Source organism: Artemia franciscana, chromosome 2 (genome assembly GCF_032884065.1).
Source record: "Artemia franciscana chromosome 2, ASM3288406v1, whole genome shotgun sequence".
NCBI lineage: Eukaryota > Metazoa > Arthropoda > Branchiopoda > Anostraca > Artemiidae > Artemia > Artemia franciscana.
Window position 1 is genome coordinate 5,201,995 of NC_088864.1, and position 23,749 is coordinate 5,225,743.

The following is a 23,749-nucleotide window of genomic DNA, read 5'->3' on the forward strand; positions in this document are numbered from 1 at the left end:
TGCTTTGCTGTTTGGGTTTTACCCAAACAACGAAACAGGATGCTACCGCTAGGTTGACTGTGAAAAGTTGTTGTGTTTTCATTGCGTACGTTACGTGTTTTGCCTCCGTTGACTGTTAAAAGTTGTTGTGTTTCCATTGCGTCCGTTACGTGTTTTGCGTCTGTTGACTGTAAAAAGTTGTTGTGTTTTCATTGCATCCGTTACGTGTTTTGCGTCCGTTGACTGTGAAAAGTTGTTGTGTTTCCATTGCGTCCGTTACGTGTTTTGCGTCCGTCGACTGTAAAACGTTGTTGTGTTTTCATTGCATCCGTTACGTGTTTTGCGTCCGTTGACTGTGAAAAGTTGTTGTGTCTCCATTGCGTCCGTTACGTGTTTTGCGTCCGTTGACTGTGAAAAGTTGTTGTGTTTTCACTGCGTCCGTTGCGTGTTTTGCGTCCATTGTCTGTGAAAAGCTGTTGTGTTTTCATTGCGTCCGTTACGTGTTTTGCGTCCGTTGACTGTGAAAAGTTTTTGTGTTTTCATTGCGCCCGTTACGTATCAGCTGGTTCGTTTTAAAAAAAAAACAATTGGTTATGCGAAAAAAAAACAAGCTTAGAGGATGGCGTTTTTGCCTGGGCATTTGTATGACTTTCAAAGATATCAAAAAATTTTGTTTTGAAGGTCTCTAATAGATTCTCATGAAATCTAAGGTTCCAGCACTAAAAGTGCTTAGCGTAGTTATGAAAATAGATTTTTCTTAAACGAAGAAGAAATGTCAGAAAAACAAATACATTTTCTAGTATTACACTTTCATTACTTCATTACACTTTATAGTATTAAACGAATTGACTATGAATAACTTGTGAAATAGAATTTTATACTGAGCTTGAGTATCCTAGTTTTAGATGTGATCTTTGTCAGCCTTTGTCAAACATTAATTAAAAATTTGAAACACACGTTTAAAATAGTTTTGATACTTCAGTGTAAACGTACTTTTTATAAAAGAAAACTTACTTAAATTAACATAGGCTTAATATGAAGTTGGATTTTTTAGCTTTAACACCTTGGCACTACTTAAAACTAAAAGTCTCCCAAGTTAGTTCTCACACTGAAATAGAAACAATCTTAATAATCTTTGTAATACCTCCTTGTAAATAGTTACCATTGTGCTAGACCAATGATGACATTTTTTGGTTGAAATTTGTCAAAATTATTGGGTACAATATTTGTGTTTAATGATTTGTGTTTAATGTGTGCGGGGAATTATTTTTGTTATTTTTTTTTCTATATATATGTACGTTGAGGCTATCTTTCTTCGCGGGAATCACGGGATCAAATGTTCTGCAGTTAAAAATTTCTCGCTTCATAAAATTGGTTATAATAATGTCTGTTATAGCAAACACTTGGTAAGGGACAAAGTTTACCCCATGATTTCTTGACCTTATCGCAAGGAATAAATAATTCGTTGCCGACGTGGCGTATCGTATTTTCTATTGTTTTTTTTTTTTTTTTTTTTTTTTTTTTTTTTTTTTTTTTTTTTTTTTTTTAGTTGGACCTCTTTCCCATATCCGCGAGACCATTTAAGTAATTGCACTCTTTCAAAATGGAGTCCTGTGGTGTGTTTCAAAATGGAATGGGTTAGGAATGGCGTTTCCTCGGTTTATTTAAGAAGTTTGTAAAATAAATGTCCTAAGAATGTTGAGAAAGGTGCTGATGGTTATTGGGAACATCATCAGTGAATGAGGAATATTTTGTTTAATCTACCTCTAAAATCATTAACTTTAAATATATAATAATATGTTCCTGTGTTAAGCACAATTTTTTCCAGCTGGGGAAACGCTTCTTTCAGTTTTCAGAGCAGAATTGAAAATTCGCCCCGTAAAGAAATTTTTGTGCTTAACCACATCAAATATTACTGTCGATTCACCTTAGCAATTAGGTTAAGATAAGTTATTGCATTATGATTATGCTGGGGGAGAAATCCACCACCCAGGGTCTCACACTTATAACCTTTGGAATAAAGGGGTTTGAGCTCCCATGTATTTTGTCTATAACTACTATTCTGTAGGTGACAATGTCCTGGTTAATACATACAGTGGTGTTGTCAAAATTTCCGATTTTGGAACTTCTAAACGTCTGGCTGGCCTATGTCCAAGCACGGGGACTTTTGCTGGAACTCTTCAATACATGGCACCAGAAGTGATTGACAAGGGTCAACGAGGATATGGACCCCCTGCTGATATTTGGTCGTTAGGTTGTACCATAGTTGAGATGGCCACCGGAAAACCCCCTTTTGTTGAGCTTGAATCAGCTCAGGCTGCAATATTCAAGGTATTTTTTTTCTGTAATTAGAAGGAGGAATTGTTTACTATTAAGTTTGTTTTGTACAGTATTTGGGGTCAGACTATAGTGCCGGGCATTAACTACTCATGTTAAAGATTCATCTTAACTTACACGGTCAAAACTAAAATACAAAAAAAAAATGATTTCTGAGATAACTTTTGTCTGTCCATGGCAACTGCAAAAAAGCTGTTCAATTAACAAGAAAATTCCAATTATGCTGATCCTTGATATTAGGAGATAAATTAGTATGGTCATCGTATATATAAAAAATATTTTCCGGGCATTGTAATATTGTCTCTTTTATATGTGTATGATCTATATGTTTGTTTTCTTCAAATATTATGGGCTGTATTTACATATCTTCAGTCCTGTGGTTACTTAGCTGTTAGAGCTGTAGCTAGTACTTACATATGGGCCTATTAACCGATTGACTCTCTGGGAGTAAGAAAGTCCTAGTCTGAGAACTGAAAAAGACAGCGAGCGTGATTTATGTCTAGATGATTGTCTGAGTTGTTTTTGATGATAATTCTACCAGTAGTAAAAATAATGAAAATCGAATGTCAATATTTGACACAAAACAAAAGAAAAGCAATAGAAGCAAAAATATTAATAGTGTTGGAGGCATAGAAATAAAGTAGAGAAATATAAAAGAAAATTAACTGAATGAATGATGCAACATGCCTTAAAAAACCGCAAGTAACGAAAATTAAAGAAAGCGCTTTATAAGACTTGAGCTACAAAAAGAAAGAAAGAGAAAAATAGGTGTAAAAAAATCGATAGCGCAGGAGGCGAACATTCAAATAACGAGACATTAAAACAATCTTTATACTAAATGAATAATTCAACATATGTTAACGATGCTGCAAGTAACAAAAACCAGAGGAAGTGATTTTCAAAACTTGAGGTATAAAAAAAAAGATACAAAAGCGTTTATAGTAAAAAAGACAGACAATTCTAATGGTGAAATGATTAAAAAATATTTTCACAAATGAAGAATGCAAAAAAGGAAAGACTTACTTCCTTTAATTATGTTACACCAGGTATGTTCTTGAATAAAGGTGTATTCGTAAGGTTTTTTTTAGTTCCCAATGAAGAAGCTATCATACTTTCCATAATCATAGTTCTGTCTTACCTTGATATTCGTTGATATTTAGTGTGGATATTTTTTTAAATAACTGAAGACGCTGAACTCCTGATCAGATTTAGACATTAATGAATACTGTGCACATTGTTTTAGTGATGTAAGTTGTCACCCTGTTTCATTTTTTATACTTTCTTTCATTCTCCCTGTTTGTAGATGTTGTGTTTCAACTTAATTGAAATCGACAAAATTCAGTTGTCTACTATAGTATCTGATAAAAAATGTTTTGGGTTCCTGGTACCAGATTTCTTACTAAAAAGTTCTGTCGCCCATTTGGGTTTGTAATCAATAATCACTAAATCGGCTAAATTCTCAGCTGGATACTTGCCAAGATTAACTTTTGCCTTGTTTTTTTATGCCATCATTCAGTGGGTCGAAATATATCTGCATTTTTGTATATCTCTTTTCAATTTTATTAAATCTTTAAATCAGATTATATCTTGAATAGCTTCCAGCAATAGACGCACGTATAAGCTCTGCTTTCCTGATAAATTTTTTTGGTTTTTCGTATTAGAGGATAATTTCTTTTGGTTTTTCGTATTTCTTTTGTTTTTATTTTATTTTTCTTGTTTTTAGGTTGGATATTACAAAATGCACCCTGAAATTCCATCAGAACTCTCAGATAAAGCAAAAAATTTTATACTTCGTTGTTTTGAACCTGATGCTGATAAGCGGGCTAGCGCTGCTTCTTTGCTTGAAGATCCGTTCCTCTCAGAGTGAGTTAAGGTTTTATCAACAGAATAATGTTTCTTAAAAACTAGTTGTCTCTACAACTGGTAGTTTCCTTTTTGTTTTTTCTTCTTCTAGTTTACTATGTTAGTGACAGTATTACCTATTCCCTACTATATCTAGAAGTAAGGAAAGGATTTACCATATTTTAGAAAGATTTAATATTTCCAATTTTCTTGAGAGCCGGAAGAGGTTCTAGAAAACGACCTGGGTCAATTGGTTCTAGCGATTTATCCCCCAGCGTTTACCCCTCCCCCCGGTGTTTACCTCTCTTGAAACACCCCCCGCGGAAAATATCCCCGTTGGGGTTATTTGGACCTTTTTTCATAATTCTTTAAGAACGATTCCTGAAACACAATGGTAGTTAAATTAGAATAATCAGGTTTGTTTTAAAATTCTACAAAAGAAACTTAAGAGTAAAGAGCGAGGTCTTGAGGAGGAGGCAACCCCTCTCATATACGTAATAATTTCTGTTCGTTTTAGGGTTTGATCTTGCTCCTTACTTTTAGTTGAAAAAACTTGATTTTTTTATATTTAGTTTCTTATCGTCTTTAAGTAATACCGGAAAATCCGGCTCTCTCTCCATGAAATATTCCGGTACTTGTATATTGTACGCCAGTCACTCAAGCCTGCGATGTGTAAAACTCGACAACAAACTGTTTTCTTCGTTAGTCTCTCCGTTACTTTAGAAACAAATTTGGGCTATATGTTTGCACATTAATGGGGGGGGGGGTTAATATAGCGGGTCTCCATACAAAGTGTGTTAGGTACAGTCATTATGAATATTATGAAGTAAGAATTGTTTTCTGACTTCAAACTGTTCAAATAAAGTACCCCCCCCTCTTATGTACAAATATATAGCCCAAAATACATATTTCCCATCTGTTCTGTCACTTGTCTTTGTCTTGTCTTTGTCACGTTAAGCTGAAAGAAACGAACGAAGCAACCGGTTTGTTTTCGAGTTTTACACGGTGTAAACTTGAGTGAGTGGCGTTTAGTACACAAGTACAAAGATTTCTTTCCCCTATGGAAAATAAAAAAACAAACTCAAATAAAATTTTCAAATTTAGAAAGCTTTCACGGTAGGGGGTGTATTTTCCCCCGGGGGCATTTTCCATGCAGAAATTTTCTGGGGGTATTTCCCCCGGGGGGAGTATTTTTTTTTTGGGGGGGGGTATATTCCGTGGGGGAGGGGGTAAACGCCGGCCACCGGTCAATTTACCCCGGGCTCCGGATTTATTTTCTATCTTTAAGAAGCTGTACATATCGCAACCTGAGAGCAAAATTTTCGAACTGTTTAGAGACTCATTCTGAGCAAATAAGGTTTAAAGATTTTACGCGCTCCCTTTCAAACGCTCTATGGTTCAGTTTATAAAATTACATCACCTTGTGATAGCGTAGTGGATACTGCCATACTTTCTGACCGAAGGTTTAGACGTTCAATGCCACGTGTCACAAGGCAGGATTATTGGAGTCCTGTGGTGGCGCAGTGGGTTTAACCTTAGCTTGGTAATACGGGACCCAGAGATCGAATCATGCTGCAGGAATGCACTGCAGGGCCGACGCAGGGACCTTAGTAGTCAAGAAGCGTCGTTAATCCGATACAATACAATACATAAAATTACACCAGTTTATTGGAGATGGAAGGGGATTGGGATGTGTTGGGATGAAGGAGAGGTGTGCTTAGCTATGTTGGACTCAGGCGACTCGGTGCCGCAGTGAGTTGTCAGTAGCATTATTAGTAATAGCACCAGCTTCAATTATTTATTTTTCTTTGCTGTCAGTAAGAAAGCAACTGGGATGAGTTGTACACCTAGGAGTAAGTAAACAAATAGGAATAAGAATTTTCTTTTCAGAGGAAGTGTAATGGTAGTTGTTTTGTATTTTTGGGGTGGTTCCGAACACGCTAATTTGTGTCGGGACTTATTGTGAATGAAATTAGGTATTATTTATTTCTGTTTTGTTGGTGTTTAAGAGGGTTTAACTGCTGTGTTTTTTGTTACTCATTAGTTAATAAAAAAAAATTTATAATTTCTATCTGGGGAAAATTGATGACGTGTTGATTGTGATAAAACTGAATTGTCTGTAGCTAAGAAACACAAGGTCGTATAGTCTTCACATAGACTGTTTAAAATGGCTGTAAAAACCAAATTCAATTGTTCTGGTATTTATAAATTGCCGCTCAGTTAAATTCGAATAAAAATTATTATTTTCGAAGTAGTGGTACGTGAGAATTATTCGTCACTTGACAGTTTCTTTAAAAACCTGTTTTTTAAATTTTGGCTGTAGCTTCTGCTGCAACCATGATGCGCAACATGAAAGGGTAATCTAGATGACGTGTCTTATGGATAAATAAGAGCCATATCCATTTGAGAAGTTGTTCGGATTAGCCCGTAAGAAGTTAGGTTATGGTTGAACGCCCCTTACTAGAAATAGGTAATATTGTTGGAGCTATGTTTAGAGGTGGTCAAAGGAGAAACTTTGTGCCTGGTCGTATCGGAAATGAGTGTTGGCACGTGTTTTGGCCTAAGGTGGTTCAATGTTTATGAGCTTGTAGTGACAGTAGTCGTAGAGAAAAAGTCGCAGAGATTAGGCAACCTGTAAGAAGAAAACTTGGCTTTAAGCTCGTTTTTTCCACAAATGTTTTCTTTTCTCTGTTTTTACAAAATATTTTGTGTGACTGCGAAAGTACGTGGTTTAAAATTTCCACATAATGACTAATCCGAAGACACTCATTTAGGTCCAACCTAAATTAATTATTTCTCTAATATGCAATCCCAGACAGTTGGCTCGTGATAATTTTTTTTTTTTTACTGTGCCTTCAGCCCGACAGATTCTTTCACTGGTTTAGCGTAGTTTGCAAATCTTGGTTATTTGATATTCTTCATGTAATTTATTTATTTTTATTCTTTTTTATGTGGGCTCAGATCACATAATTAATGTGCCACAAGCACACAGGCATAGCAGTCTCACCTGTTGACAAAATAAAGGGGATTTGTGAGCAACATGCATTCCCCTTGGATTTAACATCACACTTGCCTTACAGAAGCAGAAAAATGAAATGACAAAAAGTTTGTATCATTGCTTTGAAAAGCTTGTGTCGACACTAATAACCCAAATATTGTTTAATAATAATCTTGTTGTGTTACGGCTTCACGACATTTTTAGTAGTAAAAGCAAGTGTCAAAGAATGTATACCAATTATTTTCTTTCAGAAAGAAAAAATTTTCGAAGCCATCCTTGTCTCAAGATTTTAGCCGAAGTATTTCTGTCCCGTTTTCACCAAGCTATCGACCTGAAAGACATCTGAATCCAAGGGTGGCAGGTTCTGCTGAAGAAAGGTAAGTTGGAAATCTCAGGTACCCTAGTGTTAGTTATGGTTTATGGTATTAGTGTTAATTATGGTGATATAGACAAAAGTTACAGAAACGTGTCTGATGTATCTAAAAAAAAGAATAAATATCCTACTGAGCCATTGCTGGCGCATATGGCGTCGAGTCGACGTTTCTAGTTGCTGAGTGTTTTTTACAGGGACAAGAAGCAAGTCGTCCAACCTTGCTGCAGCGTGGATCGAACCCGTATTGCCAGACAGAGCATCAATCCACTGTACCACAACAGGTTAATGATGTATCTTAACTTGTACTAAATTTAACAGTACTCAAAGGGGAAGCTATGTACTGACGGTATTTATTATCCCTGATGCCACTATTGGCCAAAAGAGGAATTAAAAAAAATTGCTATGTTTGGGGATTAATAGTGCCATCTAAAAGGAATGAACTGCCACTGTTAGCCGTATTATGAACTGAAGAATCCGCCAGGGCAATTAGGCTCTAATGAATAATTATCATGAAAGAAGGTTCTAGCTTAAATTAGTAAAAAAAAAACAGCACGTTACTAAAGTGCGTATGTGATGAGCTCATAGAAAGGGCAAAATGAATTTTGTCCCCAGTAATATGACATATAAGTAAACAGTTTTGGGGATTTCCTACAAAACTAAATAGCCTGTGACAAAATAAAACATATATACTATATCACGTATACCGCAATTATAGAAGAGAGACAATAGAAAGAACAGAGGAGAAAAACGAGGTTTTTTTTATATAGAAAAAAGAAAATCTGACACTAGAAATATCCACCCCAGGGGAATAAAAATAAGTAGTAAAAAGTGAAAAAAACACAGCAACGTGATGTAAAGATAAGAAATAGAAGACAAAGAAAAATCAAACCGAAACCAAGATATTCTAATAAATTTTTTCGAGTGCCAAACGAATAATGCTTTTTATCCTGATCAGTTCCATTCAATATGGCATGTAGTCAAGGGGTTGAAATACCTTCTGAATGAAGGATAAGTAGAGATTGACCTACGAAGATGATAGTTATATGTATGAAATATGGAAAGCGCACATGAACGAAATATGGAATATGGAGGTATGGAAAGCGCATATAACAAATATAAAATGATTCTAAATCTTTGTTTTAATTATTGGATTTGATCATCGGAGAAAAAAGTAGGCAAGCTGTTTGGTTGCCAAGTCATTGGCTTCCTGACTGATATCTCTTGTTTTATCATGGGGCTTTGAAAACGGTTTCAGAAAAGAGAAAAAGTTGAAACCAGTATAATTGGGGAATAGCAGCAGAAGACTCAATTAAACAATGATGAAGGACTATCAGAAGCGTTTCTAAGATAGATAGATTGATAAATAGATAATTTTTATTTGCAACAATTAAATAAATAAATATGTAAAACCAGTGCACATGCCTGGTGGCATACTTTAGCACTGACAATGTTACAATGTTACATACACTACGAAAATAAAACTAGCTCTGACAATGTTACATACTTTAGCGCTTACAATTAATAAAAAGGAATTTTGACTGTCTTAGTTCGTTCCAATATATTCGAGCCCAGTTGATCAGTGGTTAGTATTGGATTAAAGTTAAAAGTAAAAAATTTGTGATGTGGGTATGCTTGTTTTTTGTTACATAACAAATTAAATCTTGGTGGAATGCTTGACACTCTTCGACGTAACACCGAAACATTAGCATACGTTAGACGTTAGACGTCTAACATTAGACGTCTAACGTTAGACATTAGACGTTACATACATTAGCATGTAACGTACGTTGAGGATTTCTTTCCTTGTCTTATCAGTGTTTCTATGAACTACTGGAAACAAGAGAATCTTAGAAGTCTCTTAGAAAATTCTTTGAAATCTCTTAAAAATTCTGGTTTTCTGGTTTTAGAAATTCAGGCTTTGAAAACGGTTTCAGAAAAGAGGGAAAGTTGAAACCATTATAATTGGGGAATAGCAGCAGTAGACTCAATTAAACAATGATGTTTCCCCTGAAAAATTGTAAGATTGGCCCTGTTTTCATGCCTGTTTTCATGCCAATCAAACAAGAGAATCTTAGAAGTCTCTTAGAAAATTCTTTGAAATCTCTTAAAAATTCTGGTTTTCTGGCTTTAGAAATTCAGGCTTTGAAAACGGTTTCAGAAAAGAGGGAAAGTTGAAACCATTATAATTGGGGAATAGCAGCAGTAGACTCAATTAAACAATGATGTTTCCCCTGAAAAATTGTAAGATTGGCCCTGTTTTCATGCCAATCAAACAAGAGAATCTTAGAAGTCTCTTAGAAAATTCTTTGAAATCTCTTAAAAATTCTGGTTTTCTGGTTTTAGAAATTCAGGCTTTGAAAACGGTTTCAGAAAAGAGGGAAAGTTGAAACCATTATAATTGGGGAATAGCAGCAGTAGACTCAATTAAACAATGATGTTTCCCCTGAAAAATTGTAAGATTGGCCCTGTTTTCATGCCTGTTTTCATGCCAATCAAACAAGAGAATCTTAGAAGTCTCTTAGAAAATTCTTTGAAATCTCTTAAAAATTCTGGTTTTCTGGTTTTAGAAATTCAGGCTTTGAAAACGGTTTCAGAAAAGAGGGAAAGTTGAAACCATTATAATTGGGGAATAGCAGCAGTAGACTCAATTAAACAATGATGTAGGATTATCGGAAGCGTTTCTAAGATACGTTGAGGATTTCTTTCCTTGTCTTATCAGGGTTTCTATAAACTGCTGGAAACAAGAGATTTTAAGAAATCTCTTAGAAAATTCTTTGTAATCTCTAAGAAATTATGTGTCATAATTCTGCTAGAAGAGAAACTTTAAGTCGGTACACTTGATCAAATAAGGTGCTCGTAACCAGCAATATAAATTTAATAAATATACTCAATCTATTATATGTTAGATATTCTAAATGCATTTAGTCAGGTGAATTAAACAATATGTTTTAAAGTTTTCCTTGACCCGTTTTTCTCGAATCAATAAGGTACTAGAAATATTGGTTCTTATCAAACATAATGTCTAAGAATCAGATACTATAATCTTTAGGTCTACTAATAGAAAGTTTCGACCGGTAGGTTTTAGATAATTGATGATTATAATAATTTGGTTTATTCATAAAAAAGAAAATGCGTACACAAAAAATTACGTGCCTGTAAGAGACAAATCACAATGCAACATTAACAATCCAAGTAAAACAAGAAAGGAAGAAGAAGGAGAAAAAAAAAAGGAAAAAATAGCTTAACTTGTACGGCCTGAGGCACCCAAAATACGCAAAAACATCGAAACCTCAATACAAACACACTTCCAGATATCCTCCCCAAAAAGCAAAAATAAAACAACTTAAACAGCTGAGAACAATCTATCACATTAATAAATACCTAAACAATCAAATTTCAACGTATTCCGGAATTCTGGCAAAACATTACACGTTGGTAACTCATTCGCAAATCATCCTTAAATTAGAGGCCCCACATTGTCAGCAAACCTGATAAATTTAGGAGAAAATTAAAAAGGCCTGTCTTGTAAAAATGTAGGGCTTTCCCCTACATATACCCTTACATTACCCTTGCCCTACTTACCTTTCTTACCCTAGTCAGCCCTATCCCAGACCCCCAAGAGCCACGAATGACGTGTATGGCGTCAACGAAACCTCGACAGAAATTTCAAAGCCGAGTTGCAGCTGTGACATTCTTCCACTGTGGTTGAAGAGACATTTCTGCACTTCTCAAGTCCCCGTCATAGCCAGCATTACACCGCAATAAACTTTTTAGGACAGGTCCGCTAACTCTGGAAAAAAATATCGGGCTCTGTTCTCGCAGAAGCAGTAGCCGTAATCAGCAAAGTAAGAACTTTAGATGTTGCAAATGATTAAAAATACAGATTTTTCTTTTTAACCTAAAAATGAGGTCATTAGATAAATTACAAGCAACACTGGCCCTATAATTGACCCTTGAGGAACAATATTTTCAAATTTCGAGGGTAAAAAATGTGGATAAACAGAGTATTTCAAATAAGAATTCAATAAAAAAAATCGCATTCTATTTTGTTCCGAAATGAGATAATTTCAACAGAAAGAAGTGAATAGGTTAAAGAGCCGAATGCTATATGAAGATCCAGGAATAAAGTGACAGGAATATGGATCCTGGTGCAGAATTCAGAAAATCGAAGGGTGGAACCATTATTTTCTCTGGATCCATAAATCCAAACCCATATTGGAAATTATGATTATTTTTTTTTTTTTATGGCAATGGAATTGGTCGAGAAAGAGTGTATTTTTTCTTTTCTTTTTTAATTTTGCCAATAGAAGGCTGCATGTATATTGGCCAAAAAGTTAGCTGGATCGTTTTGTGGCCCGTATTTTATTGAAACTTAAACAGTTGCATGTTGTAAAGAAGGCCTACTGTAAAAAATGTAAGTCAATGAAAAATATAAAAAGGGCAAGGCTAAAATATGTTTGTTAGGGAAGATAAACATTCAAGAAAATATTTATTGCCATTAAATCTCCGCGTTTTATTCTGAAGATAGTAAAATTCTGAAGATAGTATTGTACTTCTTATTTACATTCGTTGTTCCAGGGGAATTGTCAGTTAACCGTGATTTGGTCGAATACCCAGGGTTTTGATCAAACTCTGATAGATGACAAAATAACCTATAGGAGATTTTGTATTTCTGGATACATATGTTTGAAACTTATAGCAAGCGTTCTTCAAAAATGCCGAGCTTGATGGTGGGATTTTTATCAAGGTTGCAGCCCATTCTTAGGTGCCTCCCCCTCCCTTTTCTGAAATTACGCTAATTTTTCTTTAAAAAATAACATAACATGATCTGTTGTTTGTAAAATAACAAAAATAAGAAAAAATAACATTTGGAGAACTAAATTCTTAAAATAAAATTAAAAAAGAGAAGAATGTTACTCATTTGAAGTAAGCATACTGGGTTTTAGGGTTCAAGCTGGGTTTTGCATCAAATGAGAGACTAATAAGTGAGATAATAATAAGTGAGACAAATATAATAATAAGTGAGACAAATAATAAGTGAGACAAATAATACACTAATAATAAGTGAGACAAATGAGAGACTAATAAGTTTCGTTTGCGGCGAAAAAATGAAAGAGAGAATGAATGAATTACTCTTTTCACAATATTTTCCGGGTCGGGAGACGAAAAATTCTTGAAACTTGTAACAGTCAATGAAATCAGCCATAAAAAAGATTTTGTTCATGTAGAGTTCCTGCTTTTTTGTATGTTTTAAATCGATTTCATGATTTGTCTTACCCACTTCAAATCCTATTTGGAATTTAAATTGCAGTGAAGATGCCTTAATCGCTGAACCACATTTCTTTTTAGGATCCTAAGAAGGTTTTAGAAAGCAATTCTCAACATTTGAAGAAAAAATCGGAGAATTTTAACAGTAAAAGAGGAATCCGAAAATGAAAATAATTTTGGTGGCGAAATAACTTTTCTTGTATATTACAACAAATAAGGGCTTGTCCTTACATAGTTGTGGGGGAGGGCCCCAAATCAGGTAATCTTTTCCCGTCCTAAATATAACCCTGGAATCTATACAATTTGATAAATTATACAGTTTTTTTATTCATTTTATTTTTTTCATTGGCTTATATTCATTCGGTTGTTTTGTTGTTTTCTGCGTATAGTTTTGTGATCTTGTTTCCTTTTTGCTATTCTCCCCCTTCCCTTCGGTACGGCCGTGGAATCTATACAGTTTGATATATTAGTAAACGTGTTTGTATTTCTTTTATTTGGTTTAAATCCATGAGATAATTTTTTTTCTAATCAATAATTTATGCTATTGTTTTTCTTCTTTTCCCCCTTAATCTGAATTATTTTAATTATCTTTTTAGTTGTACTAAAACGAGCCCAAATACGACAGCAACACCAAATAGCCCAGCTCTCTCCCCAATTGTGATGCCTTCACCAGTTATGCCCCCGTTCCTGTCATCCACAAGGTGCTTCTTTGTTTTATTTACTTGTCTGTTAACCCAAAATGTTTAGCTATGCAATTTAAACATGTATAATTTCATTCAAGTTTTAAACGAGTTCATTGACATTCAGAATCTAATACTACTCTCGTTTTTCACTAGCTTTACAGAATCATGGTCGCGCTGAAATTTCAGTGTATTGTTTTATCAATCTCAGCTTTCAGATATTTTTATTCTTCTCATTCTCAGCACTTTCAAGTACGTTCTCAGTACAAGTATTCCTGTTCTCAGTACTGACGGTCTTTTGTGCCCAAGTTATGCTTACTAGTATGTATGTATGTATATATTTATTTCCCATCAAAAGAAACAGATGGAGTATAAGATAAAAAAGCGAAAAACACACTACAAAAGAATACACAAACACAAGAAAAATAAAGAACAAATAGATAACTAACTACAAAAAGCAAAAACTATTGCCTCAAAATAATTGCCCAAGGATGAGTAACAATATTAGAGTTATATCTGGCGATCTGGGCTATGATCGCTTCATTAGGGTCGATAATCCCATACCGACTTGTCACAATACGGTTACTTGTCCATGGTGGAAACCGTAAGAGGTACTTCGCATATGTAGACCGCAGTTCTTTTTTATCTTCCTTTTGGAATATCCTCCAAAAGGGACTTATATACAGATAATGGGGTAGTGCCATTGCATTGTACAGCTGGGCAAAAATCCGCCGATCAAACTGACGCTTATAAACTACAACACGGCTATACGCTAAAGAAATCCGTTTCTGCAGATGACTCTGCAAAAGGTGACGCGTTTTAAGCTTGCCTTAGGTGACCCTTGCTTAGCATTAAACAACATCACTTCTGATTTCTCGCCGTTAAACTGAAGGCCTATTTTTCCATATTCTACTTGAAACTGAATAAAATTCTCCTCTAAAACGCGGAGCAGGTGGCTCAGATTAAGTACATTGTCTGCATAGCTTATTAACGATAGATCAATCCCTCTGAGAATGTGTGTCAGATTTAACTTAGATTGCGGTTTGACGATGCTGTTGTTAAATGCGGAAGGTGATGTCAATGCACCCTGCCTTCCGCTTTTTTTAACGGGCATATTCTACACCTTTTTTAAATTAGTAGCATATTCTTATAATTTATGTTTAGTTTCGAATATATTTTTCTATGTGCACTTTCTTATCTTACATGTACCAAAATTTGGTTTTTATCCCTTAAAATTCAGGACTCAAAAATCAATTGGAACTACCCATTCGGCATCCTCCTGACTTGGAAAATTTGAGACTTACTACCATACGCGTAGTTGAAAAAATTGCAAGTTAAGTTATAATAAAATAGGACCAAATTTGACAGACTCTGTTTGACCAAGTATAATTATTTGTACATATGGTCAAATAATTTTTATGTCCCAAACGTTCGATTAAAGGACCATGTTTGCCTACTGAGGCACCCAGAACATCTAGGAGGAACCGCAAACGATCCCTCGGGTTTCCTGCTGCAATTATCTCACCCCCACCCCGCTTGGACGGAGGTGTGCAAGTTGTGTATGTCCGTCTTATAGGTCTGGCGCAGTGTGTTTCTGGATATTCCCTAGCTACGACTTTCTTATGGTTGCCAATATCAAGCAGGTTTAGGGACTCTTATGGTCGTCCATGCGGAGGAAGTGGCCCGAATATCTTCACCTTCAAACTCTGGTGACGCCGGTCACTAGAGGCTGTTGTCGTCTTCTGTGAAAAGTGAATGTACAGCATTCTGTGAAGGCACGAGGTTTCAAAAGCATGGATTTTCTTCTCTTGCGCTTTGGTGTAATATTGCTGTTAAGACTACGTAACCTCAGGTGCAGAGAAAATTTCCGAGATATCCATACTTTATGTTGCTTGTTGAAGGTGGTATTTGCCTGTTCTATTCTGCTGGTCACTTCTCTTGCCGTGGAGCCAGTGTTTTCAATTATACTTCCCAGGTATTTGAAGTGAGCAATTTGTTCATCATCGTGATTGTCAAATTTAATGGACAGAGGAATTTAATGGAGTTGCTTCTCGCCATGCATTTGGTTTTCTCTGCATTCACCCTCAGACCAAGATGGTGTGCCTTTACCGTTACATCATTCAGGAATTCTTGATGCCGATTTTGGCTTGTCTTAGGCGTTACTGTGTCATCTGCAAAACCTATTTTGTTGACCTTGACATCAGGGCTTAATCTGATACCTCCTGTCTCTGTGTTCCACAGGATGAAATCATTACGGATATTCAGAAATCAAATAGCTTCAGGCTTTTTTCTCTTTCTGATCTTGTTTAGTACATAATCATGTCGGAAAAGAGTGTATCTTGCATGATGGCACAAATGAAGCTTTTAGTATTTTTAGCGAAATTTATTTTGTCTTTGGTAAAAAAAAAGTAAGAAATTTTTGTTGGAAATTAAAAATGGTGGCTTCAATTATATATGGCAGTGCATAAAATTATTTGAGGTAGTATTTAAGATAGAGGCACAGAAGTGATATTTGTTCCAATCACGACTGGCCTACCTCCTAAAGTGAATGTAATGGAAATACAATCAGTAAATTCAAACTCAGTAGACCGATTCTTCTCTATCTCTCTCTCTCTGCCTGGATTTTTTGAAAGATTGGGATATGGCATAACGATAGTTGTTTTCGTTTATAAAAGCATAATAGGAATAAGGAATACAAATATATTTTATTTACTTTAACTGTGCTTGTGCTGCTTTAAAAGATCTGTTTCCACTTTAATTCACTTCCAAGCCCTGCTAAATGGGATCGTAACTAAATATCATGCAACTGAACCCATGGAACTGAACCCTCATTCAGCTCAACCCCATTAACTCAACTCCTTTGTGACTTAACCCTCGCTTAACTTAACTCCGTGCAATCAAAGCTTCGTGCAACTCAACCTTCTGTAAATGAATGCTTGTGCAACTTAACCCCCATACAATTCAACCCTTTAGTCAACTGAAGCCTATGCAACTCATCCTTCGTCCGGGTCTCTTTTTGTGGAAATGCGTTTTTAGGTTAGCATTTGATAGAATAAAAATGACTTGGTTTTAGACATAGCCATAGACTAATACTTGCGAAAGGCACAATTGCACACTTGTCCTGGCAAAAATTCAAGGGAAGTAGGAGGATTTTAGCGACTTTCTTGCCACCCATGTCTGGAAATCTTTGAAACTAGTTTCGCTTAGTGTTTTACCCTCTGGGTTTTGCGCCCTGGAAGTTCAAACTATGATACAAAGCACGAACTTTACTTTAAATATGGCCTCTACTGATTGAGGAGGATTGAAAATTGCTTATATGCCTTGCTCAGAATTCGGTGACAGGGTTAACTACACAAACTGAAGTAAGTATTCTTATTATTACAGTGAAAAAATGGCAAGTCTAGCCAAACTCTAGATGTTGTTGTGTGTGTTTTTGTTGACACTGTGCTATTTCTCACTCTTGTAAGTTTCTCATACTTCTTGAGTTGAAATTTCATTTTCTAATTCAGAAAAAATTAAGAAACACATATTAAGAGCGCTAGGGTAAGGAAAGTAAATTTTCTCATAGTTGTAATCTATCTAGATCGTTTTTTTAGTCCATAAAATGTTAGTATGTCAATTTTCAGAAAAAAAAACTGCCGAGCCATTTTCGAGAAAAAATATATAAATACATACACAATTATTGGTCGTTTAAAGGTATAAAACTTATTTATGTATAACTGTATGTTCATATATATCTATATTGTAAAAATTACCCCAGCCATAAAGTTTCATCCGTATTTTCCCACTAGGTATCGTCCTCAGATATTTCATATCTCTCCCTAATAACGCAAGCTCTAAATAATCAATGTTGAAAAGAGTTATACTGCATATTTTCCGGTATTTTTTTTATTACAGATTTTTTTGAAAAATAGTGTTTTATGTCTTGTAATAGCAGCTTTAAAACTTACCGACAAAACTAGCAATATATATATATTGTGAAATTTACTTAGCAAACAAATTTATTTGACAAAGGAGGCTAACATTACCTAACGAAGGCTATTTTATAGACCCGTAAAGTATTATGACAAAGCATGGGCTATTTTTGTTGTTGATAAGTATATATACGCGAATGATTTTAGTCTGGAGTTTGTTTTTGCTTGGCTCTGGTAGCAAGAATAATATAAGGCGAAAGTCTGCATGCATCTTTTTGAATTAAAGTAAAGTTTCTTTAAATTTTATAGACTCATAAACTGTATTTAAAAATTTATAAATAATAAAATTAATAAATTAATATATAATATTGTATTATTTTAAAAAAAAATAAAGATATAGATAGTACCGGGAGCTTGGTGGCTCCACCGCCAGCCCCGGCAGGTGACAGGGTTCTGTATATGGATTCTGATTGTCGCTTGTCTTCTAACCGCAGACAATTTGAGCATTTCTTTTTATGGCATGATGTCACCACAAGTTCAATACAGTCACCCTGGGAAATTGCGGATTCTTTCTTAAAATTGTGACTTATTCAGATTGCTCTTGTGGTCAGAAATACCAATTTTCCAGTTTTAAGAAGAAAAACATTATTTAGTCGATTTCGAGGCCGGGCCCCGGCATGGATTCGCGACAGGCTTGTAAATATTGATTGTCATTGTCGCTCATCTTGTAACCGCAGACAATGTGAGCCTCTTCTTGCTGTCATGGCGTCACCCTAGGTTCGATACAACCTATCTGAAGAAAAATCAAATTCTTCCTTAAAGCTGGTACCCTTTTAGATCGTTTTAGTAGCCAGAAATTTCAATATGCCAGTTATGAAAACAACTATGTAGCCGATGTTGAAGCCTTTATTGAAGCCTTTGTCGAAGCCTGCACTCGGCATGTGGTAGGCTTATATACATTGATTCTCGTTGTAAGTAGCAATCACCATTTGAGTCAGCTTAGTTTGCTATTCTTTCCTTTGAGAAATGGATGACTCCCCAAGGAACACATAGAACGTTGAAAGGTTCCAATGACTTGTAATCAACCGTTAAGTAATTTATGGCATCGTTGTTGGTTTCTACTGGATTATGCGACACTTTTTTTGGGGTCGAAGAGTGTGATGATTTATTCTTCACTTTCATTTTTGACTCGTTCTGATTTTTGCTGCCGCTTGTCTTCATATAGCGCAATTCTTTTTTCAGTCCATCTTCGACTCGTTTTGATGCTCGCTTTCTCGCGATTGCTTTTAATTCTCACTATCGTTTATCAAGTGGGACTTTTTTTTTGCTTGATTTTGTTTTGCTTTCTGCTTTTTAGGGGAATCCATTGATAAGTAATTTAGATTTTATAGTTTCGAGAATGGCCGCACAAGCATAAGGCTTTTTGGCAATTTTTTCTTTTTTGTATTTTTTTTGTGTTTTTTTAGATAAATTCTCTCTCTTACTCTCACAAGTGCTTTATCAGAAGCGTGTGAACAGCTTCCTGAAGCCCCCTCATCGCACCCCCTCCCGAAAAAATTCGCCATTGTAAGTGCTTTAGCGAAAGTGCGTGAACAAGAAAAATCAAACTATTTAACATCTTGTCACAGCGTAGTGGATGAGTACAAGGTTCAGGACATAAACTTCCTACGTTCAATCCCGCGTGTCGCTAAGTTGTGCAATCTAAAGGAACATACTTTATATGTTTTTGGAGCTTGTTGAAATAGAGAATTTAAACGAAGTAAAATTGTGAATGAATTTTCACCGATGTCGTTGCCCTACAAACAGAGAAAACGAATATCAACTTTACATCATGGTCTTTTAATGAAATGGATGGGCTTGCTTTATAATTAGCTCAAAATTTGTCAAATCTCCGCGTCAGTGATGAATATGAATGCATGAATCATCATTTCCACAACCAAACTAAAAGAGTATTTTGTTTCCATTTCAGTTAATGTAGAAAAACCTGTTTCATATACATTGATTTTGCTAGCGGCGTTATTTGACAAATATTGTATTCGCTTTTAATATCTAGCCAAAATTGAATTAGAGATGGATTCCGAAAATTTTGTTTTAAAGAATTGCTAAAAGCTAATTCAGTTAAGTTTTCTTTTTCATTACTTGTTAATTGAAATTTGTCACCTTCGTTAATAAATTGATTCTGTATCCACGCATATTTTGTCAAATCGAGATCATCAAAATAATTTGAGAAAGGACAATTATCCCTGAACTGAGTATTCAGTAGTATCTGTAAAATCGCGCTAGTTTTACCTTGCTTTCGTTCAGCCCGGGCCTCTAATTCTCGTCAATCACGGAAAGATTGAGATATTTTGTGTGTGACTGTGTAGTTTTAATTTCATTTGATTTTTTTCGCCAACCTGGCTAATATTCGTGCCCCCCTTGGATTAGTCCGTGCCTCTCTAGGGAGATGTGTCTCCTAGTTTGGAAAATGCTGCCTTTTGTGGGGGAATAGGGTGAAGAATTCCCCCCCCCCAAAAAAAAATTCTTGCAATTCATTCAAATGACCCCCCCCCCCTATATTCTTAAAATTTAACTTGTGTTGTTTTATCTTTCGAAACTTTGTTCTCCCCCCCCCCCCCCCGAGACAGATTTATATGAACATGCCTGCTCATAAACAATAAAGGTTTAGGGAGGTAGACTAGTAGTATCGGATATTATCGACTAAAGTATTTGTATTGATATGGCTCCTTAATGAGTCATTATTAATTTTATAGCATAATTGAATATGCTAATTTTTTTGTGTCAATTTAGTTTTGTGACAACAACTTAAAAGAATGAGCTCATTTGATTAGTAACTACGAGTGGCTTATAGTTGTATATAGGAATATAGTTATATATAGGAATAGTTATTATTTATTGTCAACAAAACTAAAAGTCGAACATTTATGCTTCTTCTATAAAGATTGCGCAACTAAAGCGCTACCATCCAATTCAGCTTTAATTATGCCCATACATGACAGACTGGGTTCTGTTTACCTAATTAATAAGACTTAATAAGTCGAATCAAGAATATAGGTGTGGGGGTGATTGCATGTGCCATTCTCTAATCATTTTGATTGTCACTGTATATATGTTCTGTTTTTGTATATTTTGCCTGTTTTTGGTAGCGTTGACAAACATTAGTTCCCTTCGGAATGAGAAGATCTTCTCCCCTCTTGAGCAAAACTAATATGTGTGTGCCTAATTCAGAGATCCACATTTTGACAAAAAAAAAAAAAAAATGCAAGCTGAGACTGACTTTTGTCTTAACTTTATTAGAACAAATATTATTAAAACAATTACTACAATTTTTTTAATTATTAGACTTTTGTTGCGATTTATCTTATATATCTTTAATAGGAGGTAAGAATAAACTGAACAATTTCTCTTGAAACGGTTTTGAGCCTAAAATAAACACTTCAAAATAATTGCTCATTAAAGGGAATTTTAGACATAAACAGAGTGTACGGCGTCTCCCCTTACCGTTTAACCCCCCCCCCCCCCCCCCGTGGCAATTTCCCCCACGCACTCAATTCATTTAGAGCCTGATTCACACAAGAAAAAAGCTTTTTTCTATAATTTTTCTACACTTTTCTAAGTATTATGTCCTGAATTTTGTGTTAAAATTACTCGACATCCAAGTAGAGGAAAAATTAATTAGATCTATTGAAGAAAACTATTGAATTGTGTTTTACCAGAAGGAAGCTATAGAACAGGAATTTGAACTAATTAGAAAACCCCACTCAAGGAACAGCCAAAGCTGTGACGGTCAACTGTTCCTTTTTATTATGTATCTCCTCTCAATAGCAGTCCTCAGACGCCCGATTTGGATGCATCGGGAATTCTTCTAAGACGAGATTCATCTGGACAACCTTACACACCCCTCTCGCCTGAAGTAGATGGCATGCGCAATGCTGGAACAGAGGAAGATGGATTTTATATGCTCAAAAAAGACTCACAAAGAAGACAAACATTGATGAAAGTAATGCGACAAGATGAAAATATAATTGGAGATACCTGGTTAGAATCCCATAGATACGAAGTGCCTGATACAGAACTAGAAAAGGTAAATTTATATCCGTTTTTTTTCCTCTGAATTCCCACAAAATCCTGTTGGTTCATTAAAACATTTTTAAATTTTCATGTATAAATTATATTAAGAATATATAATGTTAAGATTATACTAAGTATATTATTATACCAAAATAATATAAATATAAAGATTATATAAATATAATATAATATATAATGTAAAGATTGCATAAATTGTATTAAGAACTATAGTTGTGCTTCAGAAAAGGTTAATATAGTGAAAGAAAATTAAAAATAGACTAAGAAAGAAAATAGAGAAAGATAGAATACAAATAAAGTAGAAAAACACAAAAACATCAAGATCCACAACTTATGCCAACTAATAGTTGCCTTCAGTCAGTATAACCCTTTGGCATAGGAAAAAAAAAGGATTATCCAAGTCACTTCGTCAATGTGTTTCGGAGTAAGTTCTAACAGTGATGCAGAGCAACACTACTGCTTTCGTGTTTTTTTTCTCGTGATCAGCGAACTGTAGCAAACTCGAAATGCCAAAAGATGTAAATTCAAAATTTCAATGGGTATGAGAATCGTGAAACGAGGCAGAAAGTTTCTTGCAGAGTTTCTAAAATCTCCAATATTGTTCCAAAAAAAAGGACAAAAAAAATTTTCTCCTCATGTTTTACCTGTTGTAAAACAATTTTAGCGGGGAGAATAAGGTTTTTCAGAACTATTTTTGTCACAATCTTGCAGAGGTTTAAATTATATCTCTGACATTATCTTTTGATCTTGATATTTATTAATTTAAAAAAAAAACAAGTTTTTTTTAACTGCAAGTAAGGAGCGACATTGAAACTTAAAACGAACAGAAATTATTCCGTATGTGAAAGGGGTTGTCCCCTCCGCAACGCCCCGCTCTTTACGCTTAAGTTTTTTTATTGTTTTAAAAAGTAGAGTTGTGACAAAGAGTCAAACTGTAGCGTAAAGACCAGGGCGTTGCGGAGGGGACAACCCCTTTCATATACGAAATAATTTCTGTTTGTTTATGTTTTAATGTCGCTCCTTACTTGCAGTTAAGAAAAAAACTTGTTTTTTTATTTAATTTCTGAATGTTTTTGAATTTATGCATGTTTTAATTTTGGCTCACTGCACATGAATAATTACAATGAAATTTGCATATTAATTTTTTCTTTTGCTAAATAGCTTTCTATAGTTTTGATCGGACAATTTTGATAAGAAAAAAGGGGTGGAAAAGGAGCTGCCCTCCAATTTTTGGTTACTTAAAAATGCAACTAGATTTTTTTTGTACGAACGTTTTTGTTAGTAGTAAACATACGTACCTTACGAATTAACTTACGTAACGAACTTCTATATTTGTGTATTTTTATTACGTATATGAGGGGGTTTGCCCCCTAGTTAATACCTCGCTTTTTACACTAAAGCTAGAATTTTATCCCAAATCTTTAAGAATGCCCCCTGAATCACAAAGGCTGTTGGATAATTAGTTGAAATTACTAAAAATACTTTAGCGTAATGAGCGAGGTATTTTGGAGGAGACGGACCCCCTTATATACATAATATTATATGTTCGTTTTAAGTTTTAATGCTACTCATTACTTCCAGGTGAAAAAAATGCATTTATTATCTCATTGTTTTTTGTTTCTTTTTTAATAATGCTAGAAAATCCTGCGCTCCCTTCATTGAAATTCTCTTCTTTCATGATAAATTCCTTCATGGAAAGGTCCTCCAACGTAACTCCACTCCCCCGACCCACCCCCACCCCAACACAAAAAAGTCCCCCTAAAAACGTCTGTACACTTCATAATAACCATTACTATATGTAAACAATGGTCAAAGTTTGTAACTTGCAGCCCTTCCTCCGGGGACTATGGGGAATTTAGTCGTCCCCAAAGACATAGTTATTGGGTTTTCGACTAAGTTGAACAGAATGGTTATCTCAAAGTTTTGATCCGGTTACTTTGGGGGAAAAATGTGCATGGGAGGAGGCCTCGGTGCCCTCCAATTTTTTTTCACTTAAAAAGGGCACTAGAACTTTCAATTTCCGTTAGAATGAGCCCTCTCACGACATTCTAGGACCACTGGGTCAATACGATCACCCCTGGAAAAAACAGAAACAAACAAATAAACACGCATCCGTGATCTGTCTTCTGGCAAAAAATACAAAATTCCACATTTTGTAGATAGGAGTTTCTACAGTATGGTTATCTGATACACTGAATCTAATGATGTGAATAAGTTATTTAAGATTCTATGGCTTTTAGGGGGCATTTACCCCTATTTTCTAAAATAG

The 23,749-nt window shown here is 35.1% G+C and overlaps 1 protein-coding gene across 1 annotated transcript in view; it reads left to right on the forward strand.

Annotated features, from left to right (window-relative positions):
- LOC136036336 (mitogen-activated protein kinase kinase kinase 15-like) overlaps window positions 1-23,749 on the forward strand; it is a 145,869-nt gene that overhangs the window by 73,070 nt on the left and 49,050 nt on the right. Inside the window, exons 15-19 of the mRNA XM_065718489.1 lie at window positions 2,048-2,310; window positions 4,040-4,179; window positions 7,408-7,533; window positions 13,394-13,498; window positions 21,217-21,475. Coding sequence (XP_065574561.1) covers window positions 2,048-2,310; window positions 4,040-4,179; window positions 7,408-7,533; window positions 13,394-13,498; window positions 21,217-21,475 — 893 coding nt within the window. The remainder of the gene's footprint in view (window positions 1-2,047; window positions 2,311-4,039; window positions 4,180-7,407; window positions 7,534-13,393; window positions 13,499-21,216; window positions 21,476-23,749) is intronic.